Source organism: Theobroma umbraticum, unplaced genomic scaffold (genome assembly GCF_002168275.2).
Source record: "Theobroma umbraticum cultivar Fairchild unplaced genomic scaffold, ASM216827v3 scaffold_56.0, whole genome shotgun sequence".
Taxonomy (NCBI): domain Eukaryota; kingdom Viridiplantae; phylum Streptophyta; class Magnoliopsida; order Malvales; family Malvaceae; genus Theobroma; species Theobroma umbraticum.
In genome coordinates this window covers 9,910,912-9,934,958 of record NW_018397256.1, presented here as the reverse complement: position 1 = coordinate 9,934,958, position 24,047 = coordinate 9,910,912, and the positions used below count along the sequence as shown (strand labels likewise).

The 24,047-nt window shown below is 37.9% G+C and overlaps 5 protein-coding genes across 5 annotated transcripts; all 5 read left to right on the top strand.

The window, feature by feature from the left end:
• Nucleotides 1-264: 264 nt before the first annotated feature.
• On the top strand, nt 265-2,371 carry LOC110411241 (uncharacterized). Its single transcript, XM_021421306.2, has 4 exons — nt 265-462; nt 552-658; nt 1,942-2,020; nt 2,116-2,371. Exons 1-4 carry the CDS (start codon nt 460-462, stop codon nt 2,161-2,163), a joined length of 237 nt encoding a protein of 78 aa, XP_021276981.1. The 5' UTR covers nt 265-459; the 3' UTR covers nt 2,164-2,371.
• A 692-nt stretch (nt 2,372-3,063) lies between these two features.
• Nucleotides 3,064-9,872, top strand: LOC110411019 (WD-40 repeat-containing protein MSI4-like). The gene is made up of 15 exons (XM_021421006.2): nt 3,064-3,514; nt 3,928-3,991; nt 4,339-4,425; nt 4,527-4,589; nt 4,923-4,988; nt 5,097-5,171; nt 5,318-5,393; nt 5,862-6,060; nt 6,273-6,354; nt 7,062-7,135; nt 7,283-7,394; nt 7,498-7,572; nt 8,208-8,284; nt 8,926-9,025; nt 9,556-9,872. The coding sequence occupies exons 1-15, from the start codon at nt 3,237-3,239 to the stop codon at nt 9,655-9,657; spliced, it is 1,530 nt and encodes a 509-aa protein (XP_021276681.1). The 5' UTR covers nt 3,064-3,236; the 3' UTR covers nt 9,658-9,872.
• Nucleotides 9,873-10,014: 142 nt separating this feature from the next.
• LOC149527541 (transmembrane 9 superfamily member 7-like) lies at nt 10,015-11,634 on the top strand. Its single transcript, XM_089782749.1, has 4 exons — nt 10,015-10,815; nt 10,904-11,050; nt 11,156-11,265; nt 11,430-11,634. The coding sequence occupies exons 1-4, from the start codon at nt 10,678-10,680 to the stop codon at nt 11,512-11,514; spliced, it is 480 nt and encodes a 159-aa protein (XP_089638875.1). The 5' UTR covers nt 10,015-10,677; the 3' UTR covers nt 11,515-11,634.
• Nucleotides 11,635-14,124: 2,490 nt separating this feature from the next.
• Nucleotides 14,125-15,691, top strand: LOC110411327 (uncharacterized). The gene is given in 2 exon segments (XM_021421441.2): nt 14,125-15,101; nt 15,103-15,691. Coding segments are annotated over 2 exon segments (612 nt in total). The 5' UTR covers nt 14,125-14,618; the 3' UTR covers nt 15,232-15,691.
• A 4,460-nt stretch (nt 15,692-20,151) lies between these two features.
• PAO5 (polyamine oxidase 5) lies at nt 20,152-22,354 on the top strand. The gene has a single exon (XM_021420680.2). The coding sequence runs from the start codon at nt 20,469-20,471 to the stop codon at nt 22,152-22,154; it is 1,686 nt and encodes a 561-aa protein (XP_021276355.1). The 5' UTR covers nt 20,152-20,468; the 3' UTR covers nt 22,155-22,354.
• The last annotated feature ends 1,693 nt before the right edge of the window (nt 22,355-24,047 follow it).

Here is a 24,047-nt window from a genome sequence, read left to right as displayed (position 1 = left end):
TGATTGGATTCTTCTAATTTTGACATTAATTTTAGTAAGACTACAAATAGAATCCAACCAAACAAATGTGAAATATCAAAGAAACTTTTAACATATATCTAAATCTTATAAATATTTCTTACTCGTACCAAGTGAAACCAAGCAAACGGGAGATCGTAAAAGGAAGAAGAAACTTAGTTGAGGAATGCAAAGACAAACACAGCCTTAGCCTTGACTCCCTCGCGGTTAAATATCGGTTCACATCATCGACAGTCCCAAACACGCCCAGACCCGAGAACACATATTTTTCATACACCGTGCTGTGCCGAATCCTAAGCTCCAATACAAGCCAAGACTGCAGGGTCAAGACTCTAGAGTCTCATAAAACTCAAAACCTGTCACCTACAAAGAGCTAGTTGCGCGTTGTTTCCACTCTCTTCGATCAACCATCCAAAATCCGAAGCGAAGAGACAAAGATCGATGGTAAATCTTTCTCAATTGAATTCGAAGCATTTCTAGGGGTCTATTTATTTCTGGTTTCCGCTATAATTTGCTTGATGATTTTGTCTCAGGCTCCTCCTGCAAAAGCAATAACGAGTCCAGTGCCAGATGCGTGGTACCCAACCCTAGCTGTCGTTATGCTCGCCATTGGTCTTGTCCTCACCGCTTCCTTCTTCATGTAACTGCCTTGTTCTTATCTCATCCCCAACTTGTCTCCCTTTGTTGCTAGAATAAATTTCATTTTGCCCGTTTTGTTCTTCATAGTAGATTCGATTTAGGAGCCAATTTTCCGCTTTTTGTTTTCCCTTATATGCTTGAAATTTGTATAACTAGATCTGACACCGCCTGATTTTTTATATGACTTCTAAATTGATGATTGGTTATAATAATAGGCATACATTAGCATAATTGGAACTTAATTTTCTTAGTTTATAATGTACCTTTCATAGATTTGATGAGTCGTTTGGAAATAATTTTTTTTAAGTAGCCAATTTGCAGGTTACAGTTCATTCTGCTACTTTAAGTGAGAATAGAATACAAGTGTGAATTGTTGATGATTCCCCTTTGTGTTTTTGCTGGGTACAATACTGCAATTCACTTCTGTTGACCTTTTTCTTATAGAGTTTTCAGTCGGAATCGTGGCATTCCATGTCTGGTTTGAGTCCTTTTGGGTTTTAAAAGCTCTTGTGATTTTGTTTTAAAGAGTATCTGGTTTTTCTGATTTGGTTGTGGTGTTTTAAAGTTTTAACTTTTATCTGTTAATTCCAAAGCCTAAGGCAAGTAGCAGATTGTCAAAAGTGATAGATCAACATTTTGCATTTGTCAAATTGTATCTGAGCTCATCTAGTTTGTTATTGTAAATGTGTTTTCATGCATTATATTCTGCTATTTTTTCTATCTTTAGCACATTGTTTTTGTAGTTTTGGAGGATGGGAACGTTTTGACTCTAAGGAGCTTCATATCTGTTGGATCTTACAGTTCGAACTTAGAGATCTCTTTTCATTGAACTGTATCAATGCTACCTTTAAATCTACTTGCACTTGGTTTCACTTGAGAATAATGAATTTCCTTGTGTCCATTGGATCTCATAATTAGAACTTAGAGGTCGCTTTTTATTTACCTGTACTGATGCTAGCTTTGAATCTACTCAAGCTTCTTTTTCACTAGAGAGAAAAGAATTTCAAATCAGTTGGATCTTGTATTTAGAACTTAGAGGTCTCTTTTCACTAAACTGTAACAATATTACCTTTCAATTATTCAAACTTCTTTTCGCTTGATTTTTTTTTCCTGAGAAATCTTTGCTGATGTTTGTAAAAGTTAAGTTAGATTCTCATGCATAGATTCTGATTGCTTTACTGTTTAACATTGCCCAAAACAAGATCCTGGTTGATACAATCTTTATAGGCCTAAGATCACAGTTGAAAAGGTTTATGAAAATTTTCATTTTGCCAAAATATGCAGCTATGAAGCAACTTCTTCTAAGCGAAACAGCAGCCTTGCCAAGGAGCTCACCACTGGGGGAGTGGCATCTGTCTTCCTGGTATAGCTTGTTGTATCTGTTTTGACTGGATTTTCTCATTCATAATTCGTGTAGTTTACTGCATCGCTGATGCTTGATTATTGATATCCTTGCAGGGCTTTGGGTCGTTGTTTTTGCTACTTTCAGCTGGTGTTTATGTCTGATTTCCACATTGTTCAACCAGTTTAAAATGTTTTGCTGAGCAAGAATGATGTCATGTGAAGGATCATGGCTTTGGCATTGTTACTTATGGAGATTTTTGTCATTTATCAGATGATGATAGCTTTCTTTGATAAGATTTTGATATTCTTAATACATGCTCGAATGTAGGACCCTTCGTTATATCAAATTATTTCAGTTGCACACAGTTCAGCATGAAGTATTCAAGTCAACTTATGAAGTATCTGAGGGTGGAAAACCCACTTCTAATGTTTAGTTCTTTGGATTTTTGCTTCGTGGTATCACTTATAAAACGATGGCTGCCAAAATGGGTTCAAGCAAGTGTGAATCTTAACAAGTAGCAAGAAAACAAAAAGACTAGTATGAAGGACCAATTGTAAAATGTGTAGGTGGTTGAAATGCATTGATGCTTTCTCTTCCCTTCCTAAATTGCTCTTGGATTTCTAGTTTTTAAGCAAGATCATTTACAAGGAGTGAATCAGAATTGGAGGTTTCTCATTTGAATGAATTGAGTCAGATGATAGGCCAAACATGAGTTGATTAGAAGTCTCTATTAAAGCTCAAATACAAATCCCTAGCAATCTCCGTAGTTTCCGTTGCAGTTCCATTGGTGGAATCTGTCTTCGGATTCCTAGTTCCTACTTCCTACTTCCGAGTGAGCAACGCTGGCAAGCACCCATCAATTGCCAAAAAGTAAAAAGTTGAAACCCCAACAACTGAGTAAAAACCTGCAATAAGCCTTGACCAGTGAATATAAATGGCTGAATCCCGTTCAACTGTTCAACACATCTGAGCAACGCCTGAGCCGTAAGCCCCTACTGATGCAAGGGTTAGGCTCTACCAACTTGCCGCGTGTAGACCACTTTCCTTTTAAAGAGCGTAACCCCAACAAAAACCTTCACCACTATATTTACTAGTACTTTATTTTTTCCCATTCTCTTCGAAACCCCTATCACAGTCCCAGTAGGGTCCGGTCTTGGGTCCCCGGAAACCAATCGTTGGTTTTTTCCTTTCTTTCTTTGCTTTTAAAGTATCAGCAACACTCCCAATCTCAAAAATGGAGTCTCCCCAATCTCAACAGCAACAGCAGCAGCAGCAGCAAGGTCCCAAGAAGAGAGGCCGAAAACCAAAACCAAAGGACGAGAAAGAACAGCAGCAGCAGCAGCAGCAGCAACAACAACAACAACAACAACAAAGCGCTGGTAAAATGAAAGAAGGAAAGAAAGCCCAACAACCGAGCGTTGATGAGAAGTACACTCAATGGAAATCTTTGGTCCCTGTTCTGTATGACTGGCTTGCTAACCACAATCTTGTTTGGCCTTCTCTCTCTTGCCGGTATCTCTCTTTAAACCCTTTTTAGGGTTTTTGGGTTTTGGTCTTTTCGTTGCAAACGCTTGGGTTTTTGGTTCTGCTGTTAATAAAGATGCTATTTTTGCGTCTAGGGTTTATTTTGGGTTATTGAGTTTGATTTTGGATATCTTAAATTTTTTATGCCAAAACCTATTGTGCTCTTGCGGAGCTTCTGATCTGTTTTCAGTTCTTGAATCCTGTGATTATTTATGTATCATTGTGTTTCAAGTGTGAGATGGCTGGCATTAATTGTTTGTAGTTGTCGAGGAACGAAATGAGCGTTTTTGTTGCTTTAAGTTTGTTTTACATTGTTGCCAATTTAGCTCATTTTCTGAGGTTTTTTTTTTATTTCTTCTTTTTCATATTTCTTGATGATAGTTTAATTTGGTTTTGAACAGCTGGGGACCACAGCTTGAACAAGCTACTTACAAGAATCGCCAGCGTCTCTACCTCTCTGAACAGGCAAGCGTGTTTCCTTTATAGGGAATTTCTTTGGCTACCGAAACATGGCTTGGACTGAACGGAAGAACCCCCTTTTGTTTCATTTTGTCAGTCGCTTGGTGTTCAGTTTTACATAACAAAAAAATACTCTTTCTGGACTCTTAATTTGTTAAAGCAATAACAGATGCACCAAGCTTAGAACCCTTTGAATTAATGGAACTTACAACAAAAGCTTGGTTGAACAATGTTGAAGCATGTTAAATTTGTGCTTAAGTTGTTTAACCTAAAATCCCTCTTTTGGAAAAAATAGTTATTATCATTATTTTTGACATCTTTACTTTTTGTTATTGCTAATGTTTTAATGCCAGACTGATGGTAGTGTACCAAATACTCTTGTGATTGCGAACTGTGAAGTTGTCAAACCTAGGGTGGCAGCTGCTGAGCACATATCTCAGGTAATTCATTTTCATGGGAGCTTGTTCCTTGCTCTGCACTTACAGTACTGATGTATGCAGCTTGCTTCTTTTTATATACATGATTGCTTCATATTTTTCAGTTTAATGAAGAAGCACGCTCACCATTTGTGAAGAAGTACAAGACTATCATACATCCTGGAGAGGTATGAATCTTGCACATTCTAGAAAAATAAATTTGTTTATATATAGTTGTGTGCTGATGTAACTACGAACAGTTTTGTTGGAGCTCACGCTATCTTTGCATAAAAGAGATCTATTTGATCTAGCAATGTAATTCTTCTTTTTTAGCTGGGGCATTAAAAGCCCCATGCTTTTGATGTTTGACATTGGTGGGAACTAGATATTCTGCTTATTTGAATTCCCTGTTTTGCATGTATGACTTTAAAATTTTATAATTTTTTTTTATCCCTTTTCTTTGTTTTTTTTGTGTGTGGATTTATTGTTATATGTTGTGGTCACCAAATACTATCTTGCAGGTGAACAGAATCAGGGAACTTCCTCAGAACTCTAAGATTGTGGCCACTCACACTGATAGTCCTGATGTAAGACCCTTGCTATTTCTGTTGTCAAATTTTTTGGAGCCAATATTCCTGTCATGTTTTCGTTTTAAGATATTAAAGTTGCCTGATATTTGACTTGATGATATTTAGGTTCTTATCTGGGATGTTGAAGCTCAACCCAATCGTCATGCAGTTCTTGGAGCAACGAGTTCTCGCCCAGATTTGGTATATTTATTTCCAAATTTCAGTTATGTTTAGTAAAATCTATCTATGCTACTTATCTGTATGTCTGTGTTCTTTGGAAAAGGGGACGAGTGTGAATGAACTGTTTTCACTTATGACTTTTCCCTTTTTTCCTTTCTTTTTGGCAGATTTTGACTGGACATCAAGATAATGCAGAATTTGCTCTTGCAATGTGTCCTACGGAACCCTATGTGCTCTCTGGAGGTTGGGAAGTTTTATCATTCAATTAACTATATTTTTGCCTGGAATCAATACTTTCATCAATATATTTGGTACTGAAATCCTCACGGAAATCATGATCTTATATCTTTGATATGATCATATGAGATGTTATGAATTCATTATCTTCCTCTCGCAAAGTGGTAATCAAGTTAAAATTATTTAATTTGATAGATGAGTATGCCCTTTTTTCACACACAAAGTATTATTATCATATGTATGAAATAGCTTTGTTATCTGATTCAGGAAGTATGTCAGATTGTGCTATATGGTATGTCTTATTGTGAGCTATTTTATAACTGCATAACTTTACTTTGATTCCATATTCCTACAACTATTGTTTCAAGTCCTGAAGGTCATATTTTTTTAAACTTTTTTGAAATGGACTCAGCAAAACTGAATCTCATTTCATGTGATGGGATTTTCTTCTTAATGAGAGCACTTTTATGGCAGGGAAGGACAAATCAGTGGTTTTGTGGAGCATCCAGGACCACATAACAGCAACAGCTACAGACCCAACCAAATCTCCAGCATCTGGTGGATCAATCATCAAACAGAATGATAAAGCTTCTGACGGGCCTTCTGTAGGTCCTCGTGGTATCTTCTGTGGGCATGAGGATACTGTTGAAGATGTCACGTTTTGTCCATCTAGGTACCTTCTTCTCTTGGATAAAATCTAAATGCTGTAATTCTTTATGGTTTATTCTTTTTGAATTCTCTTCATAAACTTTTCATGTAAAGGTGAGTTTATTCAAATGGTTTTTCATCGCTTTCTTTTCCACCGTTGAAATGGCTTCTGTATTGATGCTTTTGACATTGTTCATATGGCGACTAATATCTGACAAATTTCCATATCTTCTGAAGTGCACAGGAGTTTTGTAGCGTAGGAGATGATTCCTGCCTCATATTATGGGATGCACGAGTTGGCACTAGCCCCACTGTCAAGGTGACTTTCCATAATTTTTGCTTTTTTAATGATACTAACTGCTTAGTGGTTTCCTTTTTCCTTCCCCCACCCCCTCTTTTCTCTCTTTTTCATTTTCTTACTTTGGATGAATGTGTGTGTGTGTGTGTGTGCGTGTGTGTAAAATAGTATGTATATTCACGAAAATGAAGTTTCAAAAGAGTTGAAATAAGAGCTCGACAATAAGGATCTTCAGTACTCATTGTGATCATTGGACCTGATATTTGAATAGCCTTTGATTGACGTCTGTAAAGTGGTTTACAGTTGAGAGGATGATGTGAATGATTTGAATCATTCAGCATCATTTTTGTACCTTACTTTTCCCTTTTTATGTGGGTGGCTGGATTGCCATGCCACTTCTTCAACTCCTTTGCACAAACTTGTTAACAGTTTGGTTTCCTGTATTTCTGATTGTAGTTATATGTTGCTGTTCCTTGTGTGGCACTTCATTCTCATGATGGCTTGTCTGTTCCAAATAATTTTTAAGATGATGTGATTTGATATCAAAAAGCCAACCATTTAGCTTCTTTTTCTAATTATGAATTCCTCCTGGTGGAATCAACCAAGGCTTCATGTTTCCCATGCTTTCTTTTATAGTCTTGGTAACATTTGATTGTATGGTATTTTTAATTTTAATATACCGATGCCTTTGATTATATATGCTAAATTGTTTGGTTTCTTGTTGACAGGTTGAAAAGGCACATAATGCTGATCTTCATTGTGTTGATTGGAACCCCCATGATGATAATCTTATTCTGACCGGGTATGTCTCAGTCCTTGTTTCTTTCAGTTTTGCATTTTCCTTTTGGTACTAAAATATGATGCACTATGAAAATTGCAGTGCTTCTTCATGTTTTGCAATGATGGGTTACGATAAAACAGTATTTGTCTTCTTTTGTTGATCTCTCAGGTCAGCGGATAATACGGTTCGCATGTTTGATCGAAGAAATCTCACTTCTAATGGAGTTGGATCACCCATTTATAAATTTGAGGGTCATAAAGCTGCTGTTCTTTGTGTTCAGGTGTTTAGAGACCTGATCATTTTACTTTGTATTTCGTTACAAATGTGATGATAAATGGCATCATGCATCTGTTCTTACCAAATGTATTTCTCCAATGGTCCAGTGGTCTCCAGACAAGTCCTCTGTATTTGGTAGTTCTGCTGAGGATGGGCTCTTAAACATTTGGGATTATGACAAGGTGTGATTTGTTTGATTCCTCTCTAGTAATTGCCTTTGCATACAACATTCATGCATGTAACACAGATGACAATGGCTATGCATATATATTGAACTGGGTGATATCTGTATGCTCTCCATCCAATTTTGCAGTTTGCATGAATAATTTGTATATGGAAATAATTTTAGATTTTCACACAATCAATTTTAGGAAATTGAACTCAGTATTAAGAGGATGTGGTTTGTGAGTTGACAATTCTGGCTCATATCTTTCTAGGATTGGAATATATTTGTGAAAAATGATGGCAGTGAAGAAGATTACTACTTTCTCCACCCTCATCAATCAAGCTCTGTTGCAATATCTATGTTACAACTATAAATTAATGATTTGACAGTAAGTCAGTGAAAAATGATATAAAGAAATTGCTAGCAGTAACCACCTAGATTACCAGTGATTAGATTTCAGTCACCTATCTTTTTTTTCACTCTTGTTCTTTGTAGTTATATACATTAAACATAGTTAAGGCTCTGCCTTGCCTGCCTTAGTAGGAGAAAATATTCCCCTTACATTTCAAAGGCAGACGTGTTGCTTATTTTGTCATTTGTACTTGCTTCTGCTGATATTATGGTTGGCTTACTTGCTCATCCTTATTGCAGGTTGGCAAAAAGGTGGAACGTGCTTCAAGATCACCTAGCACTCCTGCAGGATTGTTCTTCCAGCATGCTGGGCACAGGTTGGTTTGCAACTGTTTTGCAGTTTATGATATAGCATATATTAGGACTCTTCTTTTGAACCAGGCCATCATGTCTTAATCTCAATATGCATTTGACATTCTTCCTCTTTGTTTCTTTCTTTTTATTTGCTTATAGTGGTATCTATATCCATTTAAACTTGCACCATTAAACTGGTTTCCTTAATGATCTTTGTTGCATACAAGTATCTCATTCAACCTTAATGATCTTTTGATGGTTCTGTAAGAGTCCTTGTGAAAATTTCAATGTTCCATCTATTAGGGAGGTTTATGACTTGACAGTAAATTTGATCTTGGTGAAGTATCTTTTATTGGAAAAAGAAAAGTGGGTATAATGACGCAATTGCAAGCTAATTTGGAATGTCATGAAGCTTAATCTTGAGGCATGTCTAAACATTGCAACCAAATCATACTTAAAAACTTTTTGGTTTCGCTGGTGAAAGCTGTTATGTTTTATGCACCTCATAATAACAAGTTTTGGTTTCTGAGAACAGGTTCCTTATACTTGTTCTGAAGCCTATATATGTTTGAGTTGAAAATCATGCAACTCTTCAAATTTTTTTTTTATTTAATGTTGCCTGATTTGTTCTCATAACGTTTTCTATCTTTCAATTTTTATACAGGGACAAAGTTGTTGACTTCCATTGGAATGCATCTGATCCATGGACCGTTGTTAGTGTGTCTGATGACTGTGATACCACTGGCGGAGGAGGGACATTGCAGGTACAGTTACTATCTTCCCATACAAATTTTCTTTGTGTCAGAAAATGCAAAATCATTTTTCTTGAGGCAAAATTCAAATAAGCACTGGACTGTGAATGTAGAGATAATAAAATATGACATGATAATTCAAAACACAAAAGCAATGCACAAGGGCATTACCAGGCATGCATATTACAACAAAAATTGTAAAATTATTCAGGGGACTTCACTTCCCTGCCAACATTCCAAAACATGTTGCTTATAATCATCAAAGGTTACCATGGGAGGTTGAATCGTGGTATTGCTGGCAGCAAATGTGTAACCCTAGAAACTGCTTGTAATGGCATTCCTTTACTTGCTGGCAGCAACTGTGTAAAACCAGAAACTGCTTGTAATGGCATTCCTTCACTGCTGGTTATGAAGTTACTCCAATTTAATGGGATTGGTTTGTTGAAAGTGCTTTATTTTACATATTGCTTCTATTGCCTGTCCACATGCATTAACTTTGAATGAATATTACAATTATTGATATTCTAAACAATTATTTGCAGATATGGCGCATGAGTGATCTGATCTACAGGCCAGAAGAGGAGGTTTTGGCAGAGCTGGAGAAATTCAAGTCTCATGTCATTTCATGCGCGTCAAAGCCATGAGATAAAGTTGGGAAGAAAGAAGACCAGATATTTGCTGGTTGACTTGTAACAAACCTCTGTAGTAGCTTCTTATGTGGATTTACATGTTTGCTCTTCAAGTTTGAAGAAATTGGGATGGGATGACACTGTAAGCTCATTGCTAGCAATTGTAGATTTTCGGATATTAAGGATTGTAGACAGGTTTTCTACCATTTATTGACGGAGTGTTACGCTGATTTTATGAGTATGTTGAAGACATTGTCATATACGGATACCTGGCTCCACCAGGGTACAAATTATGATCAATGAACCATCAAACTCTACCATCGGATTCAAAGGTTTGGGATATTCAATGAAAGGAAACTTCCAGGCGCTTGATGTGTCAAATTTATTAAGAGTCGGCAGCAGAAGTACTTCTCGTCTCATGGGTTCTTGCCTTATTCGAGAACTAGTGTAGCTCTGGACGGTTGAGTTCGGGATCTCTGGACATGTCAGCATGTCGTTCTATCACAAGATCAAGGCGTTTAATTTCAGAGGTAGTAGGCCATTATGTTTTGGCGGGTTGTGGTTGCAATGTTGAACAGGTAAGGGGTTTGAAAATTACTGGCCTTCGATCGGATTGGCTAGTTGGTCAGCCGATCTGAAACAATGTATATTTATTCTCTGAAATGATGGAGGGTTACGAGACCGTTCATAAAATTGTTCTTTTCAGATTTTGGGATGGAGACAACATCCCAGCCGTCCGCCAAGAATGGCATTCCATAGAGACAAAATATGTGTAATACATTTTTGTATTAAACAAATGCACCAAAATATGCATCAGGGGAGTTTGCTTCAAAGGCGTTTAGAAAAGTGACTTGAGGTAAAGCTTGATATATTTCTGGTTATGTTATCAAAAATCAATAAACATAGCAGAAAAGGAGGTGGGTTCGGTTAAGTATCCAGGCTATCCAAATTGAAGACCAAGTTGCTGTGATCTAGTGTCGACACCTCCAACTAGACACAGATTGCGTTACTCTGCTAACAGCGCCATTAATACTGATGGAGAGTAATAGCAATAGCAGTGGAATGTTATCGCCGCTGGCCCTTCGTTTCTTTTTACAAACAGTAACAACGACGCTTGTACCTGGATCCTGTTCCATCTCTCTCTGTGCAATTGCTCCTGCCGATTTCTATATTGTAGATTTCCCTTTTCTATTTGCTCTCTTTCGATGATTTGTTTCCTTTTCGGAAATCTGTCGTGGTCGGTGAACTTTTATGCATGCAGGGAGATCCTCTTCAAGTCGAGGTTACCAATCGTACTTCCCCCGACACACAGCTTTCCTATGACTTTTATTCCATCGGTTATTGTAAGCCCTCCAAGACCTTGAGAAAATTTCTTCAAGGCGAAGCTTTTCAGGGTTCTGTCTATACTGTGAGTATTTTGCTTGCATTGATTGCTTTCTTGTTTGTAAAAGGAAAAGCTATTTTTCTGCTTTGGATGATCCAAGGTTTTCCCCCCTTTTTTTTCCTGTGCCAGTTTGATATGAGAATAGAACAGTCATGCAAAGTAGCCTGCCGGGTAGAACTTGATGCAGAAGCTGCGAAGAATTTCAAGGAGAATATTCGTGATGACTACCGAGTTAATATGTAAGTACGAAGTCTATGCTCTAATCATTCCTGATTTCAGGTTTGAAATTCTCCTCTTTCCAGCAATAGTCGTCAAGCTGATTGCATTTACATGTTGCTCATTAACGAAGTCTTATGCTTTTGTTCCTCAATTTTGACACCATATGTCGCAAACTAATATGCAGGAATCTGGGCAATCTTCCAGTTACACAACGGAAGCAGAAAGGCTTTCGTGTTGGGTTTAAGGGAACATATTATCCTGTAGATTAATGAATGCCATGTTCTACTCTTTCTTTTTTACATCTTTATATGATTCTTTCCCTGGGATGAGCTAAACTGCTTGATACAGAGTGGAGAGGAGGTATGTTTCATCCACAACCATCTAAGCTTCAGAGTCATGTATCACAGGAATCCCCGGACTGATTCTGCTCAAATTGCTGGCTTTGAGGTTGATCCCTACACCCTGCTTCTTTCATGAATAAAATTGCTTTGTGTTGTATGCTCACATTGTTACGCATTTCTTGCTTTTTTGTGTTTTCAATTCTAGTAGTTGTAGCACTCGACGTGCATCATATTCATTTCTCTCTACTGATTGGGTGATTAACTTCCTCATTACCATTCTCTTGTCTGCTCAAACAGTATCAATCACGAGTACGAGGGTCCTTGGAATGAGAAAAACCCTCAGTTATTAACGTGCAACCCAAGAACCAGTGGTGTGAATCAAGCTTTCGCTATTCCACAACGTATTGGAACTTATGCAGAAGTTATTTTCTCATTCGATGTCTCGTTTTATGAGGTATTCCTAAGCCTCCCCCTTTTTCTTTATCTTTTCTGGTAAAAATATGAATCTTAAAGTGAAAACAATGCTCCCTTTGGCAGTTGGATGACAAGCCACGCATCCGGAGTGTCTTGTATCCTGGCCCCGAGTTATGCTGAAGCATGTTTGCCATGACTATGGTGACAATAATGTGTGTTTTGGTGAATAAGGTGTTGTTGCTACATTTACATTTACCAGGAATGAAAGAGATGTGGGGATTAGACAACAAATTGAATCATAATCCAATTTTAGGCAGAAGCATTTTGTGTTAAGGTACCTGAAAAAAAAAAAACAACTCAAAACTTCAGAATTAATATAGTGTTTTCTTTTTTGTGTCTTCCTAATACTTGGTAAAAAAATCATGGAAAAGGTAACAGCAAGTAAGGCTTGATATGGTACATCTGACTGGGAAAAAAGTAGTTGGCAAACACCCTTTAAAATTTGCCCCCTTCCAAGGCTGGTTATGGTAATTGCATTCGAGAGTGCTTTTAATTTCGAATCTGACCTCTCCCAAATTCCGAGGTTATGTGCCATTAAAATTTGTCTTCAAAAAGTTGTCGATTTTGACCATCAAATGCTACCACGGCCTTACATTTGCGCACTATTCAACCCAATACTTCACATGCGTATGCCGTTTTGGCAGGTTGAATTTTTTTAAAAAAATAATATAATGAATTATCTTATCAAAATTAATATTTTATTTTTAAAAAAATATACCGTAAAAATTTGAATTTCCTGCAAGAGTGAAATTACACGTTTTATTGTGCTAAAATAGTTGATGAAGAGACATTTTTGCCAAAAGGATACGGTTGTTGAAATACCACTACACAAAATTCAACAATATGCTTTGTATCTTTGAACTTTATTTGTGTAATAAAAAGAAGCTTACCCAAACTTCTACTCTCATTTGTCAACCTAATTCCCCTTTGGTGTTCTCGTGCTCCACTCTTAGCCTAACCGAGAAAAGCTTCAAACAGAATTATCTCCACGTTTTCCACATAGTAACCAATCTTCATGATTTGTGCAACCCCTGCTTAGGCGGGCCGAAGTGTATCTCCTACCAAAACAAAAGAGTAAAGGACTGCCCATCTTTATTGTCCGATTTGCACGTGTCAGAGGACAGTTCAATCACACGTGTGAGTGGTCCAGGTTCCCATGGGCAGTACTAGCCCTAGGCCATCGGCCACCTTCACTTGATCATATTCAGCCGCCGGTTCTCAGCCCCCTTTTCCTCTATGCCCACGCTGCAGTTGTTGCTGAAAGGGCCAACTGTCGCGTTTCCAAATCCTACTGTATCTCTATCATCCCTGCCCCTACCTAGTAATAATGTCATTCAACATTCTTTCTTTATTTTCGATGGCTTTCTTTCTTAATTATAATTTTTAAGTATAATATTTAAATTATTTAAAATTTTTAAATAAATTATTTATTTTTTATTACAATCAATTAAACTCATTTATTTTTATTTTAAATTAAATAAATATTCATAATTAATAATAAATTAATTATCATTAATCAAAATATATTTATCATTATACATTAATATATGATATTAATATAAAAAGTAAAAAATGTCAAATAATAATGTTGTAATTTATTATTATATATTTAACATTATTATAACATATAATAATAAATAATATTTTAGTTAATAATAATAATTAATTATTAACTATTAAGATTAATTTTATTCAAAATAAAAAATAAGATTACAGTAGAAAATTTTTTAATAGTTTATAAACTTTTGAATATTATATCCAATTTTTATATAAATATAAGATAATGATTAATTATATAAATTAATTAAATATACTTAAATATATAAATTTGTGAAGGTTGATGACCTAGCTTCTAAAGTAAGGGGGTCTCACATACTGATAATTCTCTCAAATAGTATAAATTACATTACTTCACTAAAATAACAACTACTGCATTTAAAAAAAAAACTTAAATAAGATAATACATTAAGAAAATAAACTTCACTTTCATACAAAAAAAAACCTTAAAAAATATTATTTGTGGGCTTCCTTCTGGAAGATAAAGTAAGTTTTACATATAAAAGATAAAAAAAAGAAAAAAGAGTGGAAAAAGAAATGAAGGGTAGGGATGTAATTACGCAAGTCCGAAGAGCCACAGCTGTTCTGAGAATTTCAAAACAGGGGCTGTCAGTACTTTTAGTACTGACATGCATATACTTCCCGACATCCACCACCTACGGGGCAACACAAAATGTTCCCGCCATTTTTCAGCAAACAACTGACCTGCCAGGTCACATTTCCATACCTTCCACCTGGCACTATCTTTTGCCACCTGTCATATCGGTCTAAACGATAGGCATAAAGATGCTCCGCCACATCGAAGACATTTAAGACCATGGAATCAGACGGCTGGCATTAAATATATCACCATCTCATCAGTCATCAGTTACCACATCAAATTTAAATTTCCAGATCCTTCTCTTTCACGTTGTTGCTTAAATATGTGAAGTTTTTTTTTATATATATCATCCTTCTCTCTTTGAAGAGTATCATTCTTTTCTCTTTGAAGAAAAACTACTATGAAGGAAGAGGAGGAAAGGAAAAGAGCAAGTGAGGAAACCCGAGGCGTTGGGTTTCTGGCGTCGAAACGGCTCAGAGAGACGGTAACAGATGAGTTGGCGGATGACGTCAAGGCGTGGTTATCAGTTGAAGATAGTGAGACTGACTCAGTGAGTGAGTTATTGAAGCTTCTGGACGACTCACCGGAAGATACCACCTCAGCGTCTTCATCGACGTCGTCGCCAACGCTGTTCGGTATGAGGGTTAGGTTCAGCGACAACCCGTACTCGTCGGCGTTGATTTTCCAGTCGTCGTCCTCGTACATAACCATCAACGGCAACGAAGAGAGCTGCGGGTCGTCGTTTTCGGACTCGGAGTCTAGCGTGATGGCCAGTGTGGACATGGGAGGGATTTTAAACGCGAATGTGAAGGTTGGGAGTGGGTTGAAGGGAATCAGAGGGCGGGAGGAGGCGGAGGGCGGAGGAGGCACGTGGGATAGAAGCGGAGGAAGAGGCGCGTGGGTGGATGATGGATTGGAAGTGGGAATGGGACGAAGAGCAGTTGGTGAGGTTTCTAGGCGAGGAGGAGGAGGAAATACCTCTTTTGAAATTTGGACTGGAATTTCCTGAGTAAACGTGAACAGTTATGACCCCCTTTTTAAATTTTATTAAAAAAAAAAATTGGGGTGACTTCTGCTTTGGAAATGGGATGGGCTTGTAACTTTTGTTAATACTAGGAATTTAGACAATAGAAAAATAGGGGTTAGAGAAGGTTGAAGGAAGGTATTAAACTGAAGAGAGGAGGTTGCATTTTCCACGCTGCTGGCTGAGTGGCTGACTGCTTTGTTTGGAAATGGCGTGTCTTGGAATTTCCTCCCTTTGTATTTACTCTAAAAGTACACAAAAAAGAAAAGTGGAGGGATATATCAGAATTGAAAGCCAGCGATGGTCGCAATTTTAATTTCTCCGTCTGCAGCTTTTGTTTTCTGTTTTTATTTTATTTGCTAATTGCTCAATTACAGCCGACCACGTTGCTTTAATTTTTTTTCTTCAGTTTGAATGTGAAGAGTAGTACCAATATATAGTACAAACAATTTACTTGGAAGCAGAAGTGTCTTCTACGCTTATCCTGTTTCATGGATGCCTTTTCTTTTCAAGTGGGTATAAAAGGCTACAATCAAATGCTAGAAAGGGTCATGGAAGGAGGAGTGCTTTAATGGGAAAGCATCGATCAAAGCACTGGGAGGTGCATGTAAATATCCAGGAAAATTCCAATTGATTTGAAATGAAACCCTTGTGTAAAGTGAAGTGGTTGATTAAGGCTTGATGGGGAAAAAGATAAGAAGGGATTTCCCATCAAATGACATGGCCAGCCACAGCCAAAAAACAGAGATAAAAACTTGGAGACATCATAATTGTATCCAGCTTCAATGGACATGACTCCTCCGCTCTACCGTCTCTTCTTCGGATTTGCAAGAGTAAACGTTAATGTTGGGGGAATATATGTCATCCGTATGAATATTAATTGGTCTTTCAACACTTGTGAATCGAACAATGAAAAGGGTGCCACGGACTATCTAAATGAAGAGCAAGATGCATACATTATGGGTAAGAATTACGATTGGCCTTTCTAGTGTTCATGGGTAAATTTTGAACAAGATGGAAACTTGGAAAAATGATCCATCTACCTTTTATGGGCCCAATAATTCTCAAGTAGTAGTATCAAACACTGCCAGCTTTAAGGCTCCAGATTGTTTAACTGTTAGACCATTCCATACATCCAAACCAATACAATGGGCTCATTGGACCCCAATCGCTAAACCCAAGGACCAAGGTAGAATTTTATCTGGATGGGATAAGTCCGTTGTTTATTGACTCCTGATAATAAAATTAGCACCATTTTACAAATTAACTTTTGCAAAAAGGGGGAAAAAAAAGTTTACTAGTAGTACGTATTTAGTTTCAAGGGGAAATGTAAAAGAAAAAAGGTAGCTTCTGTTAATCTGTTATAGTCACTCCAATATATGATGATTTTGCTTGTTGACTGGAGAGCGAGACAAGGCTAGGCCGAGAGAGATGTTGTTGGCCTACTTTTAGTAATTAGTATGAAGGATTGAAGCTATATTTGTACATGCAAACAGATGCCATCATAGAGAAAAGCTAAGGCCCATATATAGGCTTGAAAATGATGTAAAACAATGACAAATCAATTCATATTTATATGGACGTTACAACTCAATACGAAAAAATAATGGACTTAGCATAGGGGCCGGCAGGAGTCTCCATTTAGGTTGGAAATGGTTCAGCTTTCATTATCTTCTCAGGTCACAGCTGCTGGGAGAGAAAGGTGATATCCACTTGGAGCTGCCGCTCTCATTCCCTTTTTCATTTCTTTTCCAAATCAAAAATTAATGAAGACAAACTCCAAACCTCTCTTGGGAACCATTGCTTTTTATAGTTTAATGCTACTCTTTCAAAAGGAAATCTTCAGATAGTGAATTTAAAAGTTTAGTTATTAGTAGGATGAACACATTTTTGTTTCTCATTTTTCTTTTTGATATATGTAAAGAAAGGTTAAAGAGAGAGAGAGAAGGGATTATAAACAATGGAGTTTCTCTTTTCCAAAAGAGGAATAATGACTGTTGAGCTAAACCTTCACTGCCAGGATGAAAATGTTAGCTGAAAGAGAGTTGAAGGTGAGCTGTAATCACTCAAATCAAAACTAATTAACATAAACTATATGTAGGGTTGGACCACTCCGTAGGCAACACGACGGCGCTTTACCCCATCATAGGAACTCAAATTATGGAGTAGCTCAGAGCAAGACTAGGAGACAGTGAGTGGCTCAAGGACTCTAAGTCTAGCTTGTGCTTACAAGACTTGAACCCTAATCATATTTATTAACCAATATATATCATAGCTTGTGTTGTTAGAGAGGCAGTCAATGCACAATATTTGCATTGGCATTGCATGAGAAAAGCCCACCGTTTGATACATTCTCCCTTCTCCAACCCTCAATGTTGAATATCATTCTTGGGTTAAAAAGAAAACTAAATAATGGCAATCGTGCTCATTTCAGAAAAAGGTGAAAGAGATGACGTAATTGATACACAGAAAAGAAAAGTAAAACCCAACAACGATTGGGAAATGATAATTTCGATGGCCAAAATGTCACTTCTTTTATACACATCAAATCAAGGAAAAAGAAGAGAAAAAGGTCGACTCTCTCTCTCTCTCTCTCTATGTAAAAGTAAAAAGCAAAAAAAGAGGAAAATTTACCCAAGCCATGTAGGTTTTAACCTCGTTGCTTTCTCAGCTTTGGCAATTTCTGGAAACAGCCCTCGTCCAAGTGCACGTGAAGCTACGGAGAGCATTTGGGTCCATGCTTCGATGCTCACGAGAGACGATGTGGAAATAAATAATATTGGGCAACTCTAGAATTTTGACCTGTCTTGATTAAGCCCTGATAGCGATGCATCAACACAATTAATGCCAATTAATGAAGCTTTCAGTGCATCAAAAAGATTTTTGCTTCTATATCCTGCTTATGCTTTTGACCGTGATTTGTCAAACCAAATTCATCTGCCCCAGAAGTCAATCCCGCCCCGCTGTGTGTCGTCTTTCCATGGTTTTCAACCATATGGGGTTTAGGGTTACCCCTCCTCACATGGGGATTCAGACAAATAATCCTAGAAGACTACTTGACCACTGCGTCACACGCCATTTGCTATCGTCTTTGCATGATTTCTTGTGAATATCCACTGTTACATAAAATTCACCTTAGGTACGTTACCTAGTAAGCCGATTTACATGTCATCTCGTGATTGGAAGACTCAAAGGCAATGGTTTCATAAAACCTTTTTTCTCGATATCTGATATTAAAAACAATTAATCCTGTAAAATGGATACTTAAATCATACACCTTTTCCTTTTGATGTTTAATTTAGAAGATTTGATATACTTACATATCCGCACTGCCTTTAATGAAGATTTAGATGAAAGTTTGAGCTTTGGGAGATGTCGACAGCCAAAAAATGCAATTAAATAAGAACTGTGTTAAAGAGATAGAGGAACAAATGCAGAATCATGTGTTTATTTACTTATAATAATAAATAATAATAATAATAATAGCGATGGGTCATGGTAATAAACTCTGTGATAGTGCTTATCTTCAAGTGGCTTTATCTCACATCATTAGATCATGCTTCTTCAATCTCGTGGGCCAAAAAATTATCATGATACAAGGTTAAAATACCCTCCTAATGTAAGCATGCGAATGGCATAGTGTGAAGATAAACTGACTTAAAGAAAAGTTAACCCATATTGTTATGTGACTTAATCATAAATCAATAAACTAAAAGAAAGGTGGGCTAAAGCAATCTTTGAGTTGAAAAAGATAATGAATGTGCATTTGTCTGGTAACAACAACAAGTATAGTGTTTGAGTAAAGCGAAGGGGATGAGGTGGAAGTCAAGTCAGGTTCTAACATTACTTGTTCTGAAACAACGTAAGGTGGATCGAGCTAAGAAATGACAAGGGTTCTTTGAATTAATCTTAGTTCCTATCAAAGTTTAAAAGTTTATTAGCATTTTCTATAAAAACGGATTAATTAGTAAAAGCAAGGTTTCATATCTGTTACATAAACATTGTAGAGATAAATCCAACCAAACATGGGGTTTGCAACATGACAAGGAAAGCATGGTCACATTTGCCACTACAAGTACCTCCAACATCTGGCCACGATAATCCTCCGCACTGTTATAAGTAATCTCTGATGTTGTATTGCGTCTAAATCCGCCGTATGATTCCAAAAATTAATGAATGTCCCACTTGTCCACATATACTTGCTTAAATCCAAAGAAACAAATTTGCATTTCCTTTTATTGATGCTTCCCTTTCAATAAAACCTACTCCCTCCCTCAGAGAGAGACTAAGAGTGCTTCACTTTGAATGGAAACAACCGCCCTTGCCCCTAAAGAGAGAGAGAGAGAGAGAGAGAGAGGTGTACAGTACAGCTAAATCATCAAATAACTAGTGTCAGTTTTTTAGATCTAAGATAGTTTTGTTAAAAATTTTAATCAAGGTAAAATGATTGATGGATATTCATCATGGCTGTGCTCAAATCACATTATCTTTGTTTATCTAAACTTATACTAATCGATTGAACATTAAATCTCCAACATGTCAATTCATGGATGCATGCACCCAAGAGATACATACTGTTGGAATGCTAGCAGGCAACAAATGTATTCTCAAGGCAGATACGCCTAAGGGGGTTTATAGTCGTTACATTTGTATGATTACCTAATTATGATCGAGGACAGGCCAATCAAAGTGATCAGGGTCAATGACTTGTTCAGTTGGTGGGCCGTCCTCAACCCCAATTAACATGTGAGGTTGGTGAAAGGCACTGTCAACCTTTTATTGTCCTTCCCACCACCATAATATCTCTACAATTTTTTTGTTAAGTATTTTTCATCTTTTAATGTACCAATACTACTAATATTCTTGAAAATTATGGCAAGTCATGATGAAAACAGTGGCATACATCGACGTAAACGGCAGTGTGTTTGAGGAAGACTAGGAGAGGATTTTAAGAGTGAGTTGCCTTTAGGTTATAGGCTACATTTGTAGCTAGTAGAGGTCAAGAAAAAGTAGAGCCCTGTCTTTATTAGAGAAATAAATAATCTGAGAAATTAAAGTCTCAAAGAAGCCGGACTGTGCAGTGTACACGCCCTTATAAATTTCTTATCAGTAACTCAATAAAACCTCACAGTTCTTCTTCACCCTGTTCTCTCCTTTGGTAAAATTTCCCCAGTTGTTTCTTGTATCTTTCTGGTGTTAGTGAAGCTTTGCAAGCTTGCAACTCTAATGGCCAAGAAGCCAAGAATTGTAATAATCGGAGCAGGGATGGCTGGTCTTACTGCAGCTAACAAGCTCTATACTTCCACTGGCTCCAAAGATTTGTTTGAGCTATATGTTGTTGAAGGTGGCACTAGAATTGGTGGCAGAATCAACACTTCAGAGTTTGGTGGTGACAGAATTGAGATGGGAGCTACTTGGATCCATGGTATAGGAGGCAGCCCTGTTCACCAAATTGCTCAAGAAATCCATGCACTTGAGTCTGACAAACCATGGGAGTGCATGGATGGCTTCTCGGATGAGCCTAAGACCATTGCCGAAGGTGGTTTCCAGTTAAATGCCTCTATTGTTGACCCCATATCGACTCTTTTCAAGAACTTGATGGATTTTGCTCAGGGAAAGCTGACTGAAGAGAGTGCACGCAGTGGAGATGTTCGTTACTATAATTTTGCAGCTAAAGCAGCATCCAAAGGTTGTACAAGCAATGGTGGCTTTGGTAACAAAAGTGTCGGTGCTTTTCTTAGACAAGGCCTTGATGCTTATTGGGATTCTTCCAAGGACCGTGACGAGCTCAGAGGATATGGTAAATGGAGCAGAAAGTTGCTAGGAGAAGCCATTTTTGCCATGCATGAAAACACGCAAAGGACTTATACTTCAGCTGGTGATCTGTTGACTCTAGATTTTGAAGCAGAAAGCGAGTACCGCATGTTTCCTGGTGAAGAAATCACTATTTCCAAAGGTTACTTGAGCATAATCGAATATCTTGCATCTGTTCTTCCTCCTGGAGTTATCCAATTAGGCCGCAAAGTCTCAAGAATTGAATGGCAACCTGAGAGTCATCAATCTGTAGAAATGGCAAACGGTTATGATTCCAGGCCTGTGAAGATACACTTCTTTGATGGATCGGTTATGTCAGCTGATCATGTGATAGTCACAGTTTCACTGGGGGTCCTAAAAGCTGGAACTTGTCCAGATTCAGGTATGTTCAATCCTCCCCTTCCTTCTTTCAAGACAGAGGCTATATCAAGACTCGGATATGGTGTTGTTAACAAGTTGTTTCTCCAACTGTGTCCAACTGGTAAGCGAAAAGCCAAAGATATGAACAAATTTCCTTCCTTGCAAATGGTTTTTCATCCTTCAGAGTCCGACTTAAGACATAAAAAGATCCCATGGTGGATGAGGAGGACAGCTTCTCTGTCTCCCATTTATAACAATTCAAGCGTCCTGCTATCATGGTTTGCAGGGAAAGAAGCTCTTGAGCTTGAAACACTTAGTGATGAAGAGATTATAAACGGAGTGTCAACTACAGTGTCTAGTTTATTATCACAACCCCACGCGGCAGTTAAGTCCAATTCTCATGAATTCTGCAACGGGAATTTGAAATCTGTAGAGAGCTTGGGTGACAGTGAAGTAAGATTTGCTAAGGTTTTGAAGAGCAAATGGGGTCGTGACCCTCTATTCTTGGGATCTTACAGTTATGTCGCGGTTGGATCAAGTGGTGATGATTTGGACACAATGGCTGAACCATTACCAAAGGTTCGGAGCTGTGAGTCAGCTGGTGTGCATCCACTTCAAATTTTGTTTGCTGGGGAGGCTACACACAGAACCCACTATTCTACTACCCATGGAGCTTATTTTAGTGGTCTAAGGGAAGCCAATAGGCTTCTGCAACACTACCATTGTGTTGGAGTTTAGACTTAGCAATTTAATTTAATTTTTTTTTAATACCTATTTTGCTCATATTCCATCTAAAGCATCTTTCTTTCTCTTTCTTTAAAGTAAGTAAGAGTGAACGAGAGCAAAAGAGGGAAAAAAGAAAAGAAATGGGGGGAATGAAAGAGATAGATGGGGACATTTTTAGATGTATGGCATGAATTAAAGAAGCTTCTTTGTCATTTTTCTATCGGTTTGTGAGTTCAGGGTTTCCTTTTCAATATATAATCTTGCTTTGATATTCAAAGCAAAACCATTTTAAGATTGTGCTTGGCATTGAATGTTTGATCGTTGGGAGTAAAGAACAAGAGAAGCTTTGGATCCCACCTCTCTCTTCATCTCTCTCTGTCTCTGGTGCTTGTGTTGGCTTTTGGCTCACTGGACAGGATCCGCTAAACCCGGCTCTTTCCAGCTAGGAATCTCTTAAATACGATTCCTTTTCTGGCTTTCTCTTTGCCCCTGACTTTGTGATCTCAATTCTCAAATCCAAACAAGGCGTTGTTATCTCTCTCTCTCTCTCTCAGCCTTTGCCAACAAAAAACTGTAATGAACTCTGGACAATCACTGAGTTGGCTGTGCCTCTGATGTAGTAGAGAGCCTCCAATAAGACACCCTCCAACGCAGCCCTGAATCGGACCAATAGCTCAGTCCATGGAGTCCATCACTTCTCCTTACCAAAATGTCCTGAACAATCGGACAGAATCAGAGATGCTTATTGCCATCTGATTGCTTTGCTTCGATCTTTGGCTCTGGGTGGGGGGACCCATTCGGAATGATAGGTCCAACTCCATGCATACGTGACATTGCAGACACACACAAAGACAGTTAGCTCTTAGCCTCTTACTAGACAGCACCAGTGGCCTACGGCCTACCACTTGGTACCATAGATTTCTCTGCAAAGCAAATCCATAGCATTGTATGTAGACATAGAAAAGGACAGTCCACAACCAAACAATATCAGCTTAAAAATACCACAGATTTTTTCTGTCCGGGGTTCGTTCTCTTCTCAGATATCCCAATTCCATCCGTTTGATGTCATGGTATCCAAATCCAACCATCCAAAAGTGTCTTCGTCTTTTAATTGGGTCCACCACACCCTAATAATTGACCCTGATGCAGATGAAGATGTCTCATGTCTTTTAAAACCACCTGTAACAGCAAAGAAGAGCAAACCTCCTTTGGTTTTCTTTTTTCCTAAGGGAAATCCAAAATGGTTTTCAGCTGCTTAGTCCTTTGGGTTCGATATTTTAGGTTGTGTGAGAGCACTGTATGGTCAAATCAGTAGAGCTATTCATAGAGACTCCATTATTGTGATTTTGTGAGATTTGCCAGGCTCTCCCCCAGAAAAACTGGAATGGCCCACTTGCTGTCTCCTTTTGCCTCTTGTGGGCTTCAATCACCCTTAGATGATTGTGCATATCGCAGACCACTCTGTCACCAAGTCCTTCTCTGATTTCATAAACAGACAAATGAGGATCTCCATTTCCCAACCCACCCACCTCGCCCGCTGCCCCGTCCCCAAACGTCTTACTACTAATTACTTGCTTGAAACACACCCTCTTCTTGCCCCTGATCATCATTATCAATCCCTGTGTGTTAATCCTAGTGCTTAGGTTAATCAATTCTCCTCGGCTCCAGTTTTCTATCTGATACCATAATTTGTCATGATCACACCCTCTAATCCAAAAGTCTATGTAATCATCAATACCAAATCATAGTCTAACTATTGCTGTTAATTATTCAGGTTACAGAGTAGTGCAATGCAAGCTAACTTGGATGGAATGCTTTCCTTTCCTTTAAACCTTTTTCACTGTTAGATTGCGGCCCCGTCATGGTGTAAACTATAAACCATCAATCGTCGACACGTGTAACGGG